The sequence below is a fragment of the Schistocerca nitens genome, chromosome 8 (assembly GCF_023898315.1).
Source record: "Schistocerca nitens isolate TAMUIC-IGC-003100 chromosome 8, iqSchNite1.1, whole genome shotgun sequence".
NCBI classification, from domain to species: domain Eukaryota; kingdom Metazoa; phylum Arthropoda; class Insecta; order Orthoptera; family Acrididae; genus Schistocerca; species Schistocerca nitens.
Window position 1 is genome coordinate 222,407,211 of NC_064621.1, and position 22,171 is coordinate 222,429,381.

The 22,171-nt window shown below is 47.5% G+C and overlaps 1 protein-coding gene across 1 annotated transcript in view; it reads right to left on the reverse strand.

Annotated features, from left to right (window-relative positions):
• LOC126198935 (uncharacterized) overlaps positions 1 to 20,258 on the reverse strand; it is a 154,821-nt gene extending 134,563 nt beyond the window's left edge. Inside the window, exon 1 of the mRNA XM_049935573.1 lies at positions 20,161 to 20,258. Within this exon, the coding sequence (XP_049791530.1) occupies positions 20,161 to 20,235 (75 nt within the window). The 5' untranslated portion in view covers positions 20,236 to 20,258. The remainder of the gene's footprint in view (positions 1 to 20,160) is intronic.
• Between the last annotated feature and the right edge of the window lie 1,913 nt (positions 20,259 to 22,171).

Here is a 22,171-nt window from a genome sequence, read left to right on the forward strand (position 1 = left end):
CGTGCAGCTTCAAGTGGAAACAGACGTATTCAGCAGTACCTAGAAACGCGGGGAAACTGTCTTTTTGGGACTGGCATAGTGTGGTGCTAACAGATTGGTGGTGAACACTGGTTGAGGTTTGATAATTTATACAGAAACATGAAAGTGGGCCCTGTATCTGAGATATATTAATTAATCTCCCTCCAAAGTAATTGATTAGGAACGCTATGACTCCTAAATGAGACGAAAATGCCGGCCGGTGTGCCCATGCGGTTCTAGGCGCTTCAGTCTGGAACCATGTTACCGCTACGGTCGCAGGTTCGAATCCTGCCTCGGGCATGGATGTGTGTGATGTCCTTAGGTTAGTTAGGTTTAAGTAGTTCTAAGTTCTAGGGGACTGATGACCACAGATGTTAAGTCCCATAGTGCTCAGAGCCATTTGAGAGGAGAATTACAATTACTTTGAGTTATTTTGATAAAGTTATTCTTAAATCAGCTCTGTCATCGGAACAAGACACGCCCAGGGCAAAAGCACCAAGGCGCAAAGATGGGAGCTGGTGCCAGTGCTATAGAGACTCGCCTCTTGCGCGAGTTCCATCAGCGCCACGGGCGGCGCTGAGTATGAAGATATCGACTTCGCCTCAGTCAATTTCCGGCCGAGTACCACCCGCCAATGATCGGACGACAACGGACAGAAGCCTGCTCGGAAGACAGAAGAGCAGCTCTCGGCCACTTGGCTATAGATCATCGTCCAAGGCTGACTTAGACAGGGAACGTCGTTTACTGAACTCTCAAAAGTGGACAGACAGTTGTACATTGCGTTGGCTATATACTGTGAAGTCTACCTACGATTATTTGCACTTAGCCATTGAGGGCCCTTTCTGTGTTATATTACAAGCAGTTTCGCAGACTTCAGTATTCAACAAGTCACAAAGATAAGAAAACCTAATGAAAATTTTCACTCTGCAGCGGAGTGTGCGCTGATATGAAACTTCCTGGCAGAGTAAAACTGTGTGCCGGACCGAGACTCGAACTCGGGACCTTTGCCTTTCGCGGGAAAGTGCTCTACATTTGAGCTACCCAAGCAGGACTCACGCACCGTCCCCACAGCTTCACTTCGTCCAGTACTTCGTCTCCTACCTTCCAAACTTTACAGAAGCTCTCCTTCATATCAGCGCACATTCCGCTGCAGAGTGGAAATTCTCATTCTGGAAACATCCCCCAGGCTGTGGTTAAGCCATGTCTCCGCAATATCCTTTCTTTCAGGAGTGCTAGTTCTGCAAGGTTCGCAGGAGAGCTTCTGTAAAGTTTGGAAGGTAGAAGACGAGGTACTGGCAGAAGTAAAGCTGTGGGGACGGGATTGAGTCGTGCTTGGGTAGTTCAGATGGTAGAGCACTTGATAGCGAAAGGCAAAGGTCCCGAGTTCGAGTCTCGGTCCGGCACACAGTTTTAATCTGCCAGGAAGTTTCATAAGAAAACCTTTTATTGTGTGACTTTGTTACTAACTTGTTGGACTGTTGTAGAACCGTCGTTCTCCTATCCTGTTACCTGACCCTGAGGCATAGCTGAGTAATAGTGGCGGGGAGAAGTTGTCTTAGCGATGTACTGCACCAGAAGTCGTTTCAAGAACCCACAAGCTCGGCCTACTGTAACAACACTGGCAACTTGGCCTCCACAGCGGTAGCGACGAGGCCTTTACAAGGGTTTACAAAAAAACCAGTTGAAAAACAATGGTAGTATTAATATACTTGACCCTGGCACATCTGACAAAGGGTGTCAGGGGGCAAGGATGTTAGTAACCGTGCAAGAGAATAAATTGTAATCGCAAAGTGCACAGTGATTGTCATGATATTAACTGAATGACAAGTAGTACTACAGAATGTAACACATCGCACCAGTGGTTGGAGGTGAAACCAGACTTTTCACTGAATTAAAATACAAATCTTCCTTCAAGTCTAAGATAAAGTACAAAAAACAGTAATTTCTAACCGAATGTTTTCTACAAGGAAACCTTACATTACCACGTTACACATTTCTTATTGCATAAAGATTGCCTCGGCTTCGGTTCTTCCGAGCAATGAACAATAAACATGCTGCATCGGACACGCTAGTCTCCTTTCCTGGGCTATCGTCTACCCGGCTAATCGGTCATGTGTGTTCTACCATTTTACACATAAAAAATCATCTCTCTCTCTCTCTCTCTCTCTCTCTCTCTCTCTCTTTCTGTGACCAAAAAGGCAGTCATAAGGCAGTCATCAGGAGCACAGCAGAGGTCCTCTCCTTAACCTCTCTTTTACTTATTTTAGCCAATCCCTGTGATTTTTATACCCTGAAAACGATCTCACGCCTTCAAAGGCCCAAAAACTAAGGGTCTCCAATTTATTTTTGAGATGTTTATCTGTGGAGTCCCCTGATTTACAGAGAAAAACTCAGCTTTCTACTTTCTTGCACCTTAGTGCTAGAAACGTTCCTCCTCTTTCCACTCTCTAGGTTGTAACCTGTTTTGCAGCAGGGGGCTTGCACCACTTGCACCACAGGAGATCCTATCTGTATTCGGCCACGATGCTTTGGACTACCCATTGCAGCAATACAAAGACCTGTCCAGCCCATGGGCTATTGACCTGTACGTCCCTTGGGCGTACTTCTACAAAATGGCTCAGCGTTGTGGCCTACTTTTACTTTAGCAGACCGTGAGCTTCTGCACTATCCATAATGCTTTCAGCGTCCTCTGATGTGTAGAAGGCTTGCAAATCCAAATCAAGAGTAAATTAAGAGTAAGGTTGCATTAGTCAATTGACAACAACCAAAAGATAAGGCATAATCGTAGCATTCAAAACAGACAGTTCAAACCAAAAGTGCATTTAAAAAATAACAAAAGAACACAGACATTTAGTAGAACGCACGAATATACCAACTATAATGCAACATGTGTGTTGGAGGATATGTTGTAAAAACCAGCAGAACGTTCGACAGCTGGTAGAAAAAATATATCAGAGCATGGAAATACGGGACAAGACAATCAACTTCTGCAGAACTTTTAAAAGAAAAGAATCACAAACCTACTACAAGAGAGAAAGACATGAATATAGTTACAATAAATAATGAAAGACATCTCTTAACCTTGCAAGAGAATTACGACATATCTAAAACAAAGGCTGAAATGAAGATACAACTAGACGACCAAGTGAATCTGACTAACTACTCACTGACAAACTTCCTATTCGCTTCTGTGCCGGTTGCTTCAGCCGACTTTCATCTAATGATTTTAGTGACGTTTCGCCAGCACGAGTAGCTGGCATTGTCAAAGCTTCACCCTCCATTGCCGGTGGTGAACTGGAGCCGAGCTCGCGGCCGCAGACTATATGTACCTGGCGCACCAACGTCCGAGGGCTTCTCCGCGGTCATTTCCGGTGCGGTTCTCCTCTTGCTACCTGCGACGGTCGTTCGCTGCAGTACGGGAAGCCAGGATCCGTTTACCTTAAGGCTTTCCTCTTTCTTGTTGAAGCTGTTCGCGTGTTTTTGTATTTCTACAGCTTCTCTGAACAAGCGCGTGTGATAGTGCTTCTCTACAGCCAGAACTTCCGTGTCGGCGAATTTTATTACGTGATCGGTCTCACTCAGTACGTGCTCTGCCACGGCCGATTTCTCCACCTGCCCCAACCTGCCATGTCGCTTATGTTCTTTGATCCTGGTGTTGATTGATTGTCCAGTCATTCCGACGACCGTCGCAGGTAGCAAGAGGAGAACCGCACCGGAAATGACCGCGGACAAGCCCTCGGACGTTGGCGCGCCAGGTACATATAGTCTGCGGCCGCGAGCTCGGCTCCAGTTCACCACCGGCAATGGAGGGTGAAGCTTTGACAATGCCAGCCACTCGGGCTGGCGAAACGTCAGTAAAATCATTAGATGAACGTCGGCCGAAGAACCCGAGACAGAAGCCAACAGGCAGTTTGTCAACAAGTGGCCACGAGAGCCTTAACAATTTTGTAACTACTCACTGTTATATAACAGACAGTAATCCCAGTATACGAACACAAATTCCATTTCTCTCCCAGGCATATAAAAGTGTACGGGAAAAAAATAAGCTCACACACACACACACACACACACATTAGCGCAGACATAATCACAGAAGAAAGGAACAAATAAAATCTAAGAAAGTTGCCAACACTTACAGAAACAACTGACACTTTAGACACAGAAAATGGCTCTTAAAATGCTATATTTCGCAAACAGTGACCAAAAGAAAACTGCCAACTTTCAACCAGTTTGCCAATTGAGAGATAGCTGGTTGGCTTACAAATAATGAATTAGACGCAGATCTGTAAGTACTTTTCCATTTCATTACAAAATTTCCAATGAACTATTTGAAAGCTATAACCTCTATGTGCAAACGATAACCTATATGTGCAAATGAAAAAAATCGTGTAATATTTCAGGATTCCCACTCAAGAGTCTTGTAACTAAGGCGAAATGCGCCCGGGTGCACCTGATAAATAAATAAATAAAAAAAAAACTTGATGTGTAGCAAGCAAAAGCCGTTTTTCTTTTGAACTACTGTAATTATAAAATTTGCTTTTTAGTTGAATAATGGAATTTTTAGTCGTATAATTTAAAAATTATTATACTTTCCGTCAGAAGAAGTGGGACATAAATAAAGAAGATATTATTCTGTATTGACATATTAAACATAAGACACGGGTTAACTGTGTGAGCTACATGTTACATATTAAGGAAAGGTAGCAATAATTGTAAGAGGCGATCAGTAAGTTCCCTGTACAGTGGGGCCCGTTACTGAATGGGTTCACTAGTACAAAAATTTGATTTTTATTTTTCACTTGACGTTCGTCAATGCCTTCTGCCTGGCGGTAAGTTGTAGCGTCACAGTCACGTTGCCCAAAACCGGATAGAACCACCCTGAAACTCACGTGTTGAACCATCAGCAGCTAAACTCAGGTGTTGCTGACGAGGTAACGCTACGGAACTGCGCGTCTGACGACCTGACCGACAAATAGGGAGGCCTGGAGGTGGTCAAGTGGGGCTGGAACTGTGGCCAGCTGCTGGGAGCGGACACGCCATTGGCTCTCTTCTGCTGGCAGCTTCCTCTCCGACCGGACGCTCTCCTCTCCTGCTCTCTTGGGCGGAGCCCATTCAGTCCCGGCGGCTTCTCCAAGCCTGCCTGTTTACAGCTTTAAACTTTCATGCATATAAAAATACACTACTGCCCATTAAAATTGCTACACCAAAAAGAAATGCAGATGACAAACGGGTATTCATTGGACAAATATATTATACTAGAACTGACATGTGATTACATTTTCACGCAATTTCGATGCATAGATATTGAGAAATCAGTACCCACAACAACTACCTCTGGCCGTAATAACGGCCCTGATACGCGTGGGCATTGAGTCAAACAGAGCTTGGATGGCGTGTACAGGTACAGCTGCCCATGCAGCTTCAACACGATACCACAGTTCATCAAGAGTAGTGACTGGCGTATTGTGACGAGCCACTTGCTCGGCCACCATTGACCAGACGTTTTCAATTGGTGGGAGATCTGGAGAATGTGCTGGCCAGGGCAGCAGTCGAACATTCTCTGTATCCAGAAAGGCCCATACAGGACCTGCAACATGCGGCCGTGCATTATCCTGCTGAAATGTAGGGTTTCCCAGAGATCGAATGAAGGGTAGAGCCATGGGTCGTAACACATCTGAAATGTAACGTCCACTGCTCAAAGTGCCGTCAATGCGAACAAGAGCTGACCGAGACGTGTAACCAATGGCACCCCATGCCATCACGCCGGATGATACGCCAGTATGGCGATGATGAATACTCGCTTCCAATGTGTGTTCACCACGATGTCGCCAAACACGGATGCGACCATCATGATGCTGTAAACAGAACCTGGATTCATCCGAAAAAATGACGTTTTGCCATTCGTCGTTGAGTACATCATCGCAGGTGCATCTGTGATGCGGTGTCAAGGGTAATCGCAGCTATTGTCTCCGAGCTGATAGTCCATGCTGCTGCAGACGTCGTCGAACTGTTCGTGCAGATGGTTGTTGTCTTGCAAACGTCCCCATCTGTTGACTCAGGGATCGAGACGTGGCTGCACGATCCCTTACAGCCGTGTGGATAACATGCCTGTCATCTCGACTGCTAGTGAGACGAGGCCGTTGGGATCCAGCACGGCGTTCCGTATTACCCTCATGAACCCACCGATTCCATTTTCTGCTAAAAGTCATTGGATCTCGACCAACGCGAGCAGCAATGTCGCGATACGATAAACCGCAATCGAGATAGGCTACAATCCGACCTTTATCAAAGTCGGAAACGTGATGGTACGCATTTCTCCTCCTTACACGAGGCATCACAACAACGTTTCACCAGGCAATGCCGGTCAACTGCTGTTTGTGTATGAGAAATCTGTAGGAAACGTTCCTCATGTCAGCACGTTGTAGGTGTCGCCACCGGCGCCAACCTTGTGTGAATGCTCTGAAAAGCTAATCATTTGCATATCACCACAGCATCTTCTTCCTATCGATTAAATTTCGCGTCTGTAGCACGTCATCTTCGTGGTGTAGCAATATTAATGGCCAGTAGTGTATGTTTTCTTTACGGGTGCCTACAGCTTTCCCCTCCTGGCCAATCCTGACGCATTAACATTCCCTCTTGAAGGCCGTACAGTCTGGACTCGATGAAGCAATCAGACATTGAGGCAATCATTTTACCGACGCTCCAGCCTCAAGATTCCACTTTCAGGAAAACTCTATGTGCTGTGCTGCTACGTAAAGAAGTCCGTAAGTGCTTGCTGCACACCCGTCTGACAGGAATCGTTGACCCTTTGATGTATTTTTTTAAGCGAACAAAGCCGTAATAGAACTATAGGTTAGGTGCTCGAATGTCCCCCTCTTGTGTTGGCGTAACTTCTGCGACTTGTGTCGAATCGCGACCAGCACGGAACTTGGCACACCATTTTCGACAGTCATGCTACCCTATACACATTCTTCTGTTCTCCAACGGATGTCAACTGGTGTTTGTCCTTCGGCAGCCAATAAAGGAATAACATCTCATTGGTCTTGTTTTGAAGCATTTCCTAACAGGAAATTTGGAAAATTGTGGTAATTTCCTATGACCAAACTGCTGATGTCATCGATCCCTAGGCTTAGACACTGCTTAATCCAATTTAAACTATCTTACGCTAAGAACATCATACACTCACCCTAGGTAGAACTCGAACCTCCGACGGGAGGAGCCACGTTTCCTAATAGTGTCGCCATAGTTGACGTATCTGCATTTACCACATGCGTGTCAGAAAGACACGAATACCACAGTAATCCCTTGCCCACATGCTGGTGCTTGTACAGCACACCCACATCGGAGCTATGCCGAGTTGTATGTACACTGTAGCAACGTCCTCAAACAAGAAAATTTTTACTGCCCCTTACAGTTAAATTTTAGAAAATTTTCCGTTAATGTAGCTGAAATTTGATAAACACGATCAACACTTTTATGTATGCTATGGATAACACAAATTCGTCTATGATATGAAGGAGAAATCAGGCAGTGGACCTGAATTCGACTGATAGTGACAGAGTAAGGAGGCTGCTTAGGTTTTTGTGTTGGTAACGCCACGTAGTGCTCTGTATGAAAATCGATGACTGTGCTGTGTGCAGTCTGTGGCTGGTTGGACTCATTGTTGGAATATTCGCTATTGTAGCGGTGGACAGTTCGATGTGAATAGCGTGTAGCGTTGGGCAGTTCGAGGTGAGCCGCCAGCAGTGGTGGATGTGGGGAGAGAGATAGCAGAAGTTTCAGGGGTTACTATGAGCGGACGATCTGGACGTGTGTCCACCAGTAAAAGGAAATTTGTAAGACTGGATGTCATGAACTGTTATATACACTCCTGGAAATGGAAAAAAGAACACATTGACACCGGTGTGTCAGACCCACCATACTTGCTCCGGACACTGCGAGAGGGCTGTACAAGCAATGATCACACGCACGGCACAGCGAACACACCAGGAACCGCGGTGTTGGCCGTCGAATGCCGCTAGCTGCGCAGCATTTGTGCACCGCCGCCGTCAGTGTCAGCCAGTTTGCCGTGGCATACGGAGCTCCATCGCAGTCTTTAACACTGGTAGCATGCCGCGACAGCGTGGACGTGAACCGTATGTGCAGTTGACGGACTTTGAGCGAGGGCGTATAGTGGGCATGCGGGAGGCCGGGTGGACGTACCGCCGAATTGCTCAACACGTGGGGCGTGAGGTCTCCACAGTACATCGATGTTGTCGCCAGTGGTCGGCGGAAGGTGCACGTGCCCGTCGACCTGGGACCGGACCGCAGCGACGCACGGATGCACGCCAAGACCGTAGGATCCTACGCAGTGCCGTAGGGGACCGCACCGCCACTTCCCAGCACATTAGGGACACTGTTGCTCCTGGGGTATCGACGAGGACCATTCGCAACCGTCTCCATGAAGCTGGGCTGCGGTCCCGCACACCGTTAGGCCGTCCCGCTCACGCCCCAACATCGTGCAGCCCGCCTCCAGTGGTGTCGCGACAGGCGTGAATGGAGGGACGAATGGAGACGTGTCGTCTTCAGCGATGAGAGTCGCTTCTGCCTTGTTGCCAATGATGGTCGTATGCGTGTTTGGCGCCGTGCAGGTGAGCGCCACAATCAGGACTGCATACGACTGAGGCACACAGGGCCAACACCCGGCATCATGGTGTGGGGAGCGATCTCCTACACTGGCCGTACACCACTGGTGATCGTCGAGGGGACACTGAATAGTGCACGGTACATGCAAACCGTCATCGAACCCATCGTTCTACCATTCCTAGACCGGCAAGGGAACTTGCTGTTCCAACAGGACAATGCACGTCCGCATGTATCCCGTGCCACCCAACGTGCTCTAGAAGGTGTAAGTCAACTACCCTGGCCAGCAAGATCTCCGGATCTGTCCCCCATTGAGCATGTTTGGGACTGGATGAAGCGTCGTCTCACGCGGTCTGCACGTCCAGCACGAACGCTGGTCCAACTGAGGCGCCAGGTGGAAATGGCATGGCAAGCCGTTCCACAGGACTACATCCAGCATCTCTACGATCGTCTCCATGGGAGAATAGCAGCCTGCATTGCTGCGAAAGGTGGATATACACTGTACTAGTGCCGACATTGTGCATGCTCTGTTGCCTGTGTCTATGTGCCTGTGGTTCTGTCAGTGTGATCATGTGATGTATCTGACCCCAGGAATGTGTCAATAAAGTTTCCCCTTCCTGGGACAATGAATTCACGGTGTTCTTATTTCAATTTCCAGGAGTGTATATATGTGATGACTTTTGAACATTATTAATATAAATACATTGTTTGTTCTCTATCAAAATCTTTCATTTGCTAACTATGCCTATCAGTAGTTAGTGTGTTCAGAGTTAGAAACTTTTATTTATATGGCAATATTGGCGCTCGCTGTATTGCAGTAGTTCGAGTAACGAAGATTTTTGTGAGATAAGTGATTCATGAAAGATGTAGGTTATTGTTAGTCAGGGCCATTCTTTTGTATGGATTTTTGAAAGTCAGATTGCGTTGCGCTAAAAATATTGTGTGTGAGTTTAGTGACGATCAGAGTAAGTAAAGAGAGAACTGTCTGAGTATGTTCAGTTTTGCTCAGCTGTTTGAAAATCAAATAATGTAAGACTTTTTTCCAGCACTGTTATCTTTTACATACAAAGAGGAAGTTACAACAGCACTAATTTAAAGTGACACACCCGTCTCTGAAATGGCGTGAAACGAAAGTATTTGCATCAAATTCTGAGTCACACAGGATATTATAGAAAAAAATTTGTTACTTTATATACAGAGGATGAAAATTATAGCAGAAACACAAACGTCTGAAAGTATACGATAAATGAAGCAAAAACGTTCCAGTAAACATTTGTGCACGAACACGCCCGTGGCGGCATACTTGCGATTGTGTGAGTATGAGCCCCAAATGGTTCAAATGGCCCTGAGCACTATGGGACGTAACATCTAAGGTCATTAGTCCCCTAGAACTTAGAACTAATTAAACCTTACTAACCTAAGGACATCACACACATCCATGCCCGAGGCAGGATTCGAACCTGCGACCGTAGCAGTCGCGCGGTTACGGACTGAAGCGCCGAGAACCGCTCGCCCACCGCGGCCGGCTATGAGCCCCAGCTGACTTCACTATGAAATATAGTCCTAATTGCCAGAAATTTATTTGATATGTAAACTATTCTGTCAAGTCCCACGTAACTGGGCTCAAATTTCGTCTATGATAATATTTGCTACTGAAGTCAGCGGTGATTTGTAACAACACATCTGCAATTCTCTCGCAAATGGTAGGTTTTGGAGCACGTTTACAAGAACGTTTTTGCTTCTGTTATTGTACACTTTCATCTGTGTTAGTTTTCTGTGGAAATTGTTAGAGCTGGGCAAACGACACTCCGACATCCTCAGGATATCTCGATACACCACAGTGTTCGATACTGTATCGATCCTGCTAGACTAACCTCGAGAACTCTGGATTATCTACATGGAGAGGCTGTAGCTTCGCTTAAAATATGGCAGTTTCTAAAAAAAAGAGTGACTACTCCATAGCGTGCGAACAAATATGCAATAAGAGTTCCTGTGCAGTAAGTATGAATCTACAGGATGGACCAAAAGTCACGAAGGAGCTGTAACTCTGAATATCTTATTTACATTTTCTTTTCTCCTTTCTTTTGGTTCAGATTCTGACGGGGGTTATTCTTAGCTGCAGGGTGGGGAAAATAAAAGTGGCCTGTGGAACAGAGTACCTGGGTACAAAGAAACACAGCAGAGGGAAGGAAATACAGTAACAGCTCGACTAAAACAGTTGTAGAAAGTGACCACCAATCATCTCTTTGGACTTTTGGACCCTGATCAGCAAATTTGCTGAAGGAGGATCGAAGCTGGACTGCTGGAATTCGTGTAGTCTCATCCGAAATGTTCTGCTGCAGTTTTTGAAGACTGTGAGGGTTTCTGCGATACACCTTAGACCTGAGGGCTCCCCACACCTGCACAGTGACTCGGGTGGCCACCTAGGGCCACAATCAGACTGACCTCTGCTAACAACCCCGACAGGCGTGTAGACTGTGTAAATGTGCTCCAAGGTTCGGCCGGCTGTATGGGCAGCTGCTCCATACCGTTGGAAGTAACTGCAGGCCTTTTCCTCGGCTGTTAATGCCGCCACAAATGAATACAGAATGTCCAAGCCACTTTTATTTGCCTCAACCTGGATAAACTCTCTGTGACTCCGTGATTGTTCGCTCAACAGGAGCTACTCGACCGCATAGTAGCGGCTTCGGTCAAGAATACCATCATATCAACCGTGAGAGAGGTGTGCTGACCCCGCCCCCCTCCTATCTGCATCCTCCTCTGAGGATGACACGGCGGTCGGATGGTCCCGGTAGGCCACTCGTGACGGAGTGCTACTAAACAAAGTAAATCAATCAAAACTGTCCATTACTGCTGTAGTGGAAACAAATCACAGTGGGAAGCCTAGTCGAGAAAATAACACTAACAAATGTCACCAGACTGCCGGACAAGCGAGAGGGGCTCTGACGTAATGTACTCGAGCAGTTTTCGAGTCGCGCTCAAGCACAGCATTGCTAATTACGAAGCACACTCCGTACGAATTTCACACGTTGCGCATCTCTCAGCTTGCCCCCCCCCCCCCCCCCCTCCGCCTCCCCGCCGCCCCAAGCAGCACCTTGTGAGGCTTGGCGATTAAACCGACACTGGCTGCTGCGGTATAGAAGCGCCGAATGGCCAGGGTGTACAAGGCGTTAAACCTACAACACGCATCTTCTCCAAACGGAAGTGACCTAAGAGGCATCCCACTCTGCCCATGCGCGAAGCCTACTCCACCCTGCTCTTCTCAAACATCTAAATATTTATAACATCGAAGAATAAACATGTCATTGTTGCTCGTATCACCCGCAGCAATTTAAGCTGTACTTTAGGTTTCTGCCTAACCACATCCTCTGGTATAGCAACATATTCGGAAATGAACAGCCAAATATTTGTGACAAAGGAATTTTACTGCAGCTCGTTTCAGTCTCCGCGATTTAATCTGTCCTCTTAGGTTCCTGCCCAACAACAACCCGGGAAATTATCACATACTTGTAAATATTTATATACAGGCAGTTACATTGATAGTGACCGGGCCAAATATCTCACGAAATAAGCATCAAACGAAAAAACTACAAAGAACGAAACTTGTCTAGCTCGAAGGGGGAAACCTGATGGCGCTATGGTTGGCCCACTAGATGGCGCTACCAAAGGTCAAACGGATATCAACTGCGTTTTGTAAATAGGAACCCGCAGTTTTTACTACATATTCGTGTAGTACATAAAGAAATATAAATGTTTTAGTTGAACCACTTTTTTCGTTTTGTGATAGATGGCGCTGTAACAGTCACAAAAGTATAAGTAAGTGGTATCACGTAACATTCCGCCAGTGCGGACGGTATTTGCCTCGTGATACATTACCCGTCTTAAAATGGACCGTTTACCAATTGCGTAAAAGGTCGATATCGTGTTGATGTATGGCTATTGTGATCAAAATGCCCGAGGGGCGTGTGCCGGCCGGTGTGGCCGAGCAGTTCTAGGCCCTTCAGTCTGGAACCGCGCGACCGCTACGGTCGCAGGTTCGAATCCTGTCTCGGGCATGGATGTGTGTGATGTCCTTAGCTTAGGTTTAAGTGGTTCTGAGTTCTAGGGGACTGATGACCTCAGATGTTAAGTCCCAAAGCGCTCAGAGCCATTTTTTGAACCCAAGGGGCGTGTTCTATGTATGCTGCTCGGTATCCTGGACGACATCATCCAAGAGTCCGGACCGTTCACCGGATAGTTACGTTATTTAAGGAAACAGGAAGTGTTCAGCCACATGTGAAACGTCAACCACGACCTGCAACAAATGATGATGCCCAAGTAGGTGTTTTAGCTGCTGTCGCGGCTAATCCGGACATCAGTCGCAGACAAATTGCGCGAGAGTCGGGAATCTCAAAAACCTCGGTGTTCAGAATGCTACATCAACATCGATTGCACCCGTACCTTATTTCTATGCACGTCGTATACAGTTCTGCGACTGGGAACAAGAGAAATTACGGGATGATGACAGATTTTTTGCACGCGTTCGATTTAGCGACGAAGCGCCATTCACCAACAGCGGTAACGTAAACCGGCATAATATGCACTATTGGGCAACGGAAAATACACGATGGCTGCGACAAGTGGAACATCAGAGACCTTCGCGGGTTAATGTATGGTGCGGCATTATGGGAGGAAGGATAATTGGCCCCCATTTTATCGATGGCAATCTAAATGGTGCAATGTATGCTGATTTCCTACGTAATGTTTTACCGATGTTACTAGAAAATGTTTCACTGCATAACAGAATGGAGATGTAATTCCAACATGATGGATGTGCGGCACATACAGTAGCTCGCGTGCGGTTGAAGCGGTACTGAATAGCATATTTCATGACAGGTGGATTGGTCGTCGTTGAGAGGAATGTCTTTACACGTATTGCCAAAAGCATTGAAGTTGACGGACATCACTTTGAGCATTTATTGCATTAATGTGGTATTTACAGGTAATCACGCTGTAACAGCATGCGTTCTCAGAAATGATAAGTTCACAAAGGTACATGTATCACATTGGAACAACCGAAATAAAATGTTCAAACGTACCTACGTTCTGTATTTTAATTTAAAAAGCCTACCTGCTACCAACTGTTCGTCTAAAATTGTGAGCCATATGTTTGTGACTATTACAGCGCCATCAATCACAAAGCGAAAAAAGTGGTCCAACTAAAACATTCATATTTCTTCCCGTACTACACGAATATGTAATAAAGAATGGGGGTTCCTATTTTCAAAAAACGCACTTGATATCCGTTTGACCTATGGCAGCGCCATCTAGCGGGCCAACCTTAGCGCCATCAATGGAGCACCATATATATATATATATATATATATATATATATATATATATATATATATATATATATACTCCTGGAAATGGAAAAAAGAACACATTGAATTGACACCGGTGTGTCAGACCCACCATACTAGCTCCGGACACTGCGAGAGGGCTGTACAAGCAATGATCACACGCACGGCACAGCGGACACACCAGGAACCGCGGTGTTGGCCGTCGAATGGCGCTAGCTGCGCAGCATTTGTGCACCGCCGCCGTCAGTGTCAGCCAGTTTGCCGTGGCATACGGAGCTCCATCGCAGTCTTTAACACTGGTAGCATGCCGCGACAGCGTGGACGTGAACCGTATGTGCAGTTGACGGACTTTGAGCGAGGGCGTATAGTGGGCATGCGGGAGGCCGGGTGGACGTACCGCCGAATTGCTCAACACGTGGGGCGTGAGGTCTCCACAGTACATCGATGTTGTCGCCAGTGGTCGGCGGAAGGTGCACGTGCCCGTCGACCTGGGACCGGACCGCAGCGACGCACGGATGCACGCCAAGACCGTAGGATCCTACGCAGTGCCGTAGGGGACCGCACCGCCACTTCCCAGCAAATTAGGGACACTGTTGCTCCTGGGGTATCGGCGAGGACCATTCGCAACCGTCTCCATGAAGCTCGGCTACGGTCCCGCACACCGTTAGGCCGTCTTCCGCTCACGCCCCAACATCGTGCAGCCCGCCTCCAGTGGTGTCGCGACAGGCGTGAATGGAGGGACGAATGGAGACGTGTCGTCTTCAGCGATGAGAGTCGCTTCTGCCTTGGTGCCAATGATGGTCGTATGCGTGTTTGGCGCCGTGCAGGTGAGCGCCACAATCAGGACTGCATACGACCGAGGCACACAGGGCCAACACCCGGCATCATGGTGTGGGGAGCGATCTCCTACACTGGCCGTACACCACTGGTGATCGTCGAGGGGACACTGAATAGTGCACGGTACATCCAAACCGTCATCGAACCCATCGTTCTACCATTCCTAGACCGGCAAGGGAACTTGCTGTTCCAACAGGACAATGCACGTCCGCATGTATCCCGTGCCACCCAACGTGCTCTAGAAGGTGTAAGTCAACTACCCTGGCCAGCAAGATCTCCGGATCTGTCCCCCATTGAGCATGTTTGGGACTGGATGAAGCGTCGTCTCACGCGGTCTGCACGTCCAGCACGAACGCTGGTCCAACTGAGGCGCCAGGTGGAAATGGCATGGCAAGCCGTTCCACAGGACTACATCCAGCATCTCTACGATCGTCTCCATGGGAGAATAGCAGCCTGCATTGCTGCGAAAGGTGGATATACACTGTACTAGTGCCGACATTGTGCATGCTCTGTTGCCTGTGTCTATGTGCCTGTGGTTCTGTCAGTGTGATCATGTGATGTATCTGACCCCAGGAATGTGTCAATAAAGTTTCCCCTTCCTGGGACAATGAATTCACGGTGTTCTTATTTCAATTTCCAGGAGTATATATATATATATATATATACATACATATATATATATATATATATATATATATCACTTTTCCTTTTCTAATCAGGCAGAAATACAATGAGCAACGAATATTGCAGAACATAGGAGAGGCGTTCAATAAGTAACACAACACATTTTTTCCTTGGCCAATTTTGTTTGAAGAAATGCGGAATTTCTTGTGGAACATCGCAAATTATCCCCCCTTCAGCACCTATAGTTTCATGAAGTTCCGATGGGCGGCGTTGCTATACGTAGTCTTCAAAATGGTCTCTGTGACGGAGGTGCGCTCGAGGCAGCGAGCTATCACCGAGTTTCTTTTGGGGGAAAACCAGAGCGTTGCAGATATCCAGAGGCGCTTGCAGAATATTTACGGAGACATGGTAGTAAACAAAAGCACGGTGTGTCGTTGGGCAAGACGGCTGTCATCATCACAAGAAAGTCGCGCAAAATGTCTCTCGTACCGGCCGGCCGTACACAGCTGTGACTCCTGCAGTGTTGGAACGTGCGGACACTCTCATTCGAGGTGATCAGCGGATCACAATGGAACACCTCACTGCACAACTGGAAGTCTCTGTTGGTAGCGCTGACACACTCGTCCACCAGTTGGGGTACTCAAAGGTGGTGTTCCCACTGGGTTCCCCGCCGCCTATCAAAAGACTATAAAGAGCAACGATGGACCACCTGTGCGGAATTGCTTGCGCGTTACGAGGCTGATCGTGCCAGTTTCTTGTCGAACATCGTCACAGGCGATGAAACATGGGTGCATCACTTCGAGCCGGAAACAAAATGGCAAACCTCTCCTCCGTCCGCCCCGACAGCTGAGTCGTCAGCGTGACGAATTGACGTTCTGCGGGCCCAGGTTCGATTCCCGGCTGAGTCGGGGATTTTACTCCGCTCAGGGACTGGGTGTTGTGCTGTCTCATCATCATTTCATCCCCATCCGGCGCGCAGGTCGCCAATGTGGCGTCGAATGTAATAAGACCTGCACCAAGGCGGCCGGACCTGCCCTGCAAGGGGCCTCCCGGCCAATGACGCCAAACGCTCATTTCCATTACCTCTCCTCCGAAGAAAAAGTTCAAAGCGGCACCCTCAGCCAGTACATTCAAGGCGACGGTCTCCTGGGACTTTGAAGGAGTTAATCTGTTTGACGTCCTCCCTCCCAATGATGAACTGGAAAGTGTATTGCGGTACCGTCAGAACATTGAAGAAACGACTTCAGCGCGTTCGTTGCTATGAAAATGCTAACGAACTTCTCCTTCTCAATGACAACGTAAGGTCGCACACAAGTCTGTGCACCCGAGCGCAGCTCAGAAACCTTCCTTCTACATCTACATCTACATCTACGTGATTACTCTGCTATTCACAATAAAGTGCCTGGCAGAGGGTTCAATGAACCGCCTTCGTGCTGTCTCTCTACCGTTCCACTCTCGAACGGCACGCGGGAAAAACGAGCACTTAAATTTTTCTGTGCGAGCCCTGATTTCTCTTATTTTATCATGATGATCATTTTTCCCTAGGTAGGTGGGTTCCAAAAGAATTTTTGGCAATACGAGGAGAAAACTGGTGATTGAACTTTCATGAGTAGATCCCGTCGCAACGAAAAACGCTTTTGTTTTAATGTTGCCACTCCAATTCACGTATCATGTCTGTGACACTATCTCCCCTATTTCGCGATAATACAAAACGAGCTGCTCTTCTTTGTACTTTTTCGATGTCATCCGTCAGTTCCACCCGTTACGGATCCCACACCTCATAGCAATACTCCAGAATAGGGCGGACAAGCGTGGTGTAAGCAGTCTCTTTAGTATGCCTGTTGCAACTTCTAAGTGTTCTGGCAATGAATCGCAGTCTTTGGTTTGCTCTACCCACAATATTATCTATGTGATCTTTCCCATTTAGGTTATTTGTAATTGTAATCCCTAAGTATTTAGTTGAATTTACAGCCTTCACATTTGTGTGACTTATCGGGTAATCGAAATGTAGCTGATTTATTTTAGTACTCATGTGAACAACTTCACACTTTTCTTTATTCAGGGTCACTTTTCACACCATAGAGATATCTTCTCTAAATCATTTTGCAAGTCGTTTTGATCATCTGATGACTTTACAAGACGGTAAATGACAGCATCATCTGCAAACAATCTAAGACGGCTTCCCAGATTGTCTCCTATGTCGTTAACATAGATAAGGAACAACAGTGGGCCTATAACACTTCCTTGGAGAACGCCGGATATTACTTCGTTTTACTCGATGACTTTCTGTCTATTACTACGAACTGTGACCTTTCTTGATAGGAAAGGACTGCTCTTCCTCGTTCATCCTGCAGCCCAGATCTTGGATCTTTCGATTCCCATCTGTTTGGTCCAATGAAGGATGCTCTCTGTGGGAATCAGTGCGTGGGTGTTAAGGAGGTTGTCGATGCAGCAAACCGCTGGCTCCCACTTCGACCAATAGAGTGGTACCAGGCTGGTATAAAGGGCCTTTCGGTAAGGTGGCTTAAGGGCGTCGCCCTGAACCAAGATTATGTTGAAATATATGGTTCTGTAGCGAAAAGAGTGTGGTATCGACAGCTACGATGCCACAGCGTAGGTGCCCGTTCTTAGGTTGGCACTGCGAGAGCGGAAGATCTTCGCCGACGACAGCGCCCTCTAGCCGGCGCTGTGCAGCTCTACGAGCGCCGCTCCAGACTCACCCCATTTCATCACGAGCAGACGACCAACCAACATCGTTTAATTTTCGTAGTGGGCGAGCCACTACAGATTTTGCCTGTGTAACTTATGTTAGCTTTGATACATCCGGCTTCACACCTACGTGCATCTCAGTCAAAGTTAGGTAACAGTTTATGTATTCAAGTTATTATTGTGTTGTGATATAGTAAAAACACTTTTACTTTAATTGCAGTACCAAGAGTTCTACCTCATCTGCTCCTCCTAGCTTCCTACATTCGACCTACCCTTCAGTTTTCAGTAGCAGACCCACGCGCCGCCTTCCAGGCGAGATGCAAAAATGAGTGGAGAATAATATTGTGTATTGGAATCCTGAATACAACCAACCAGCTTTCACAGAAAAGTGTGTCGCATTACTTATTGATCGCCATTCGTATTACAGTAATAAGTAATTCCCGGAATATGTTGAGAACGCTAAGATGAAAAAAAAAGTATCAGTTCTTTGTGAGGCGCAAACCTAGGGAACTACTTCCTTTAGCACTGTACTCAACTAAGTTACCCATTACACCACTTCTCAATGATATGACTTCGGTATTTTGTCTTGAGTATCATAGTGTCTCATGAAGGTTTACATTGCCGATGCGTCATTAACTGACATTTTACGACAAGGATGACGTGTTTTTGATAAATCTTCAATATGCCGTTAGCTTGAAACCGTAAACTGCGAGCTGTGTTACAAACTAGGTAAATATGCCAAATATTAGATACAGGCTCCCAGGTAGATGCCATTTTCCTTGATTTCCTGAAGGCGTTCGATACAGCTCCACACTGTCACCTGATAAACAAAGTAAGAACCTACGGAATATCAGACTAACTGTGTGGCTGGATTGAAGAGTTTTTAGCAAACAGAACACAGCATGTTGTTCTCAATGGGGAGACGTCTACAGACGTTAAAGTAACCTGTGGCGTGCCACAGGGGAGTGTTATGGGACCATTGCTTTTCACAATATATATATAGTAGATAGTGTCGGAAGTTCCATGCGGCTTTTCGCGGATGATGCTGTAGTATACAGAGAAGTTGCAACATTAGAAAGTTGCAGCGAAATGCAGGAAGATCTGCAGCGGATAGGCACTTGGTGCAGGGAGTGGCAACTGACCCTTAACATAGACAAATGTGATGTATTGCGAATACATAGAAAGAAGGATCCTTTATTGTATGATTATATGATAGCAGAACAAACACTGGTAGCAGTTACTTCTGTAAAATATCTGGGAGTATGCGTACGGAACGATTTGAAGCGGAATGATCATATAAAATTAATTGTTGGTAAGGCGGGTGCCAAGTTGAGATTCATTTGGAGAATCCTTGGAAAATGTGGTCCATCAACAAAGGAGGTGGCTTACAAAACACTCGTTCGACGTATACTTGAGTATTGCTCATCAGTGTGGGATCCGTACCAGATCAGGTTGACGGAGGAGATAGAGAAGATCCAAAGAAGAGCGGAGCGTTTCGTCACAGGGTTATTTGGTAAGCGTGATAGCGTTACGGAGATGTTTAGCAAACTCGAGTGGCAGACTCTGCAAGAGAGGCGCTCTGCATCGCGGTGTAGCTTGCTCGCCAGGTTTCGAGAGGGTGCGTTTCTGGATGAGGTATCGAATATATTGCTTCACCTTACTTATACCTGCCGAGGAGATCACGAATGCCGGAGGCTTTCCGGCAGTCGTTCTTCCCGCGAACCATACGCGACTGAAACAGGAAATGGAGGTAATGCCATAGGCCGGTAAAGTGCCCTCCGCCACACGCCGTTGGGTTGCTTGCGGAGTATAAATGTAGATGTAGATGAAAGAAATATGGCGTCTACCGCATCGAGTCACTTCCCTTTGGAGCAGACACGTGTCATTCCTTGAACATCTTCAATGGGCATGTTAGGACGTAACGTCGGTATCTCTCCGGGGACACGTGGCCACAGGGTGCAGGGGAAGGCCTGCTTAGTGTACAGAGCGCGCATGCCGCGACACTCACACAGGCGTGGGCGGTGCCAGCGAGGGCTGCCACGGCGGCGGCGATGAAGGCGACGGTGGCTCCGGTAGCTGCCATGGCGGTCCAGCGGCACAACTGGCTCTGAGCGGAGCGGACGCCGGACCGCTCTTGTAGTCCAGCGCATCCGGACGCTCGCGTGCGACCAGATGCTATCACTGGCCCCGTCACAGCTGCCCAAGGCCGACGCCGCATTCTGCCGTCCGCTACATTCACATTCATTTTGCATAGTCACTAATGAACACAGAGCCCACGGTCTTTGCTAGCTGCCCGACAGTGGTGCGGCACCAGTCTCATTCTCGAACCACTGTATATGCTCCGTTATTCTGGGGAGGCTCACAATTGGTTACTTCTCTTTCTCGCTCTCCCCCCCCCCCCCCCTCTCTTCCCGCAAATATACACTCATGCTCATAAATTAAGGATAATTGCTGAATGTGGTGCCACACAACGTGGCACTACACAAATCTGGAGCTAACAGCAGAGGTACACAAAGTACACACACAACACAGATCTGTAACTCCACGATATTGCTGATACGTTGAAAAAACCGTCCCGAAACACATATGCTACTAAAGGAAACAGTTTCCTGCGCATGTACCCCGACATCAATACGGGATATGATCACCATACACACGTACACAGGCCGCACAATGGGTTCGCACGCTCTGAATCAGGTGGTCGAGCAGCTGCTGGGGTATAGCCTCCCATTCTTGCACCAGTCCCTGTCGGAGTTTCTGAAGTGTCGTAGGGGTTTGAAGACGTGGCTCTGAGCACTATGCGACTTAACTTCTCAGGTCATCAGCCACCTAGAACTTAGAACTAATTAAACCTAACTAACCTAAGGACATCACACACATCCATGCCCGAGGCAGGATTCGAACCTGCGACCGTAGCGGTCGCTCGGTTCCAGACTGTAGCGCCCAGAACCGCACGACCATTCCGGCCGGCTTTTGAAGACGTGCAGCGATATGTAGACCGAGAGCATCCCAAACTTGTTCGATGGGGCTTAGGACTGGAGAACAGGCAGGCCACTCCATTCGTCTGATATCTTCGGTTTCAAGGTACTCCTACACGATGGCAGCTCGGTGGGGCCGTGCGTTATCATCCATCAGGAGGAAGGTGGGACCCACTGAACCCCACACCATCAAACCACAACCTCCATACAGGTGCCTTTCAAGAACATTAAGGGGTGGTATCTGGTTCCTGGTTCACGCCAGATGAAAGCCCGGCGAGAATCACTGTTGAGACAATACCTGGACTCGTCGGTGAACATAACCTGGGACCAGTGTTCCAGTGACCATGTAGTGTGTTCTTGACACCAGGCTTGACGCGCTCTCCTGTGACCAGGGGTCAGTGGAATGCACCTTTCAGGTCTCCGGGCGAATAAACCATGTCTGTTCAGTCGTCTGTAGACTCTGTGTCTGGAGACAACTGTTTCAGTAGCTGCGGTAAGGTCCCGAGCAAGGCTACCTGCAGTACTCCATGGCCGTGTGCAGGCACTGATGGTGAGATATCGGTCTTCTTGTGGTGTTGTACATTGTGGACGTCCCATACTGTAGCGCCTGGACACGTTTCCTGTCTACTGGAATCGTTGCCATAACGTTGTGGCACACGGAGGGCCCGTACTACAACTTTCTGTGTTTCCCAGCCTCTAGTCGCCCTAGTATCCTACCCCTCATAACGTCATTAATATATGTTCTTTGAGCCATTTTCAACACACAGTCACCATTAGCAGGTCTGAAAACGTCTGCACACTTACTCGCTGTACCGTACTCTGACATGCACCAACACAGCTCTGCGTATGTGGACTGCTGCCAGCGCCACCGTGCGACGACCGCAGGTCAGATGCACCGCGTGGTCATACCCCGAGGTGATTTAAAACCGCAAACCGCCCACCAGAGCGTTGTTTTACCATGTATCAGCATTATCATTAATTTATGAGCATGAGTGTAGATTGACGTTACTCCCACAGCTAAAGTTCCATAGTGAACAAAAA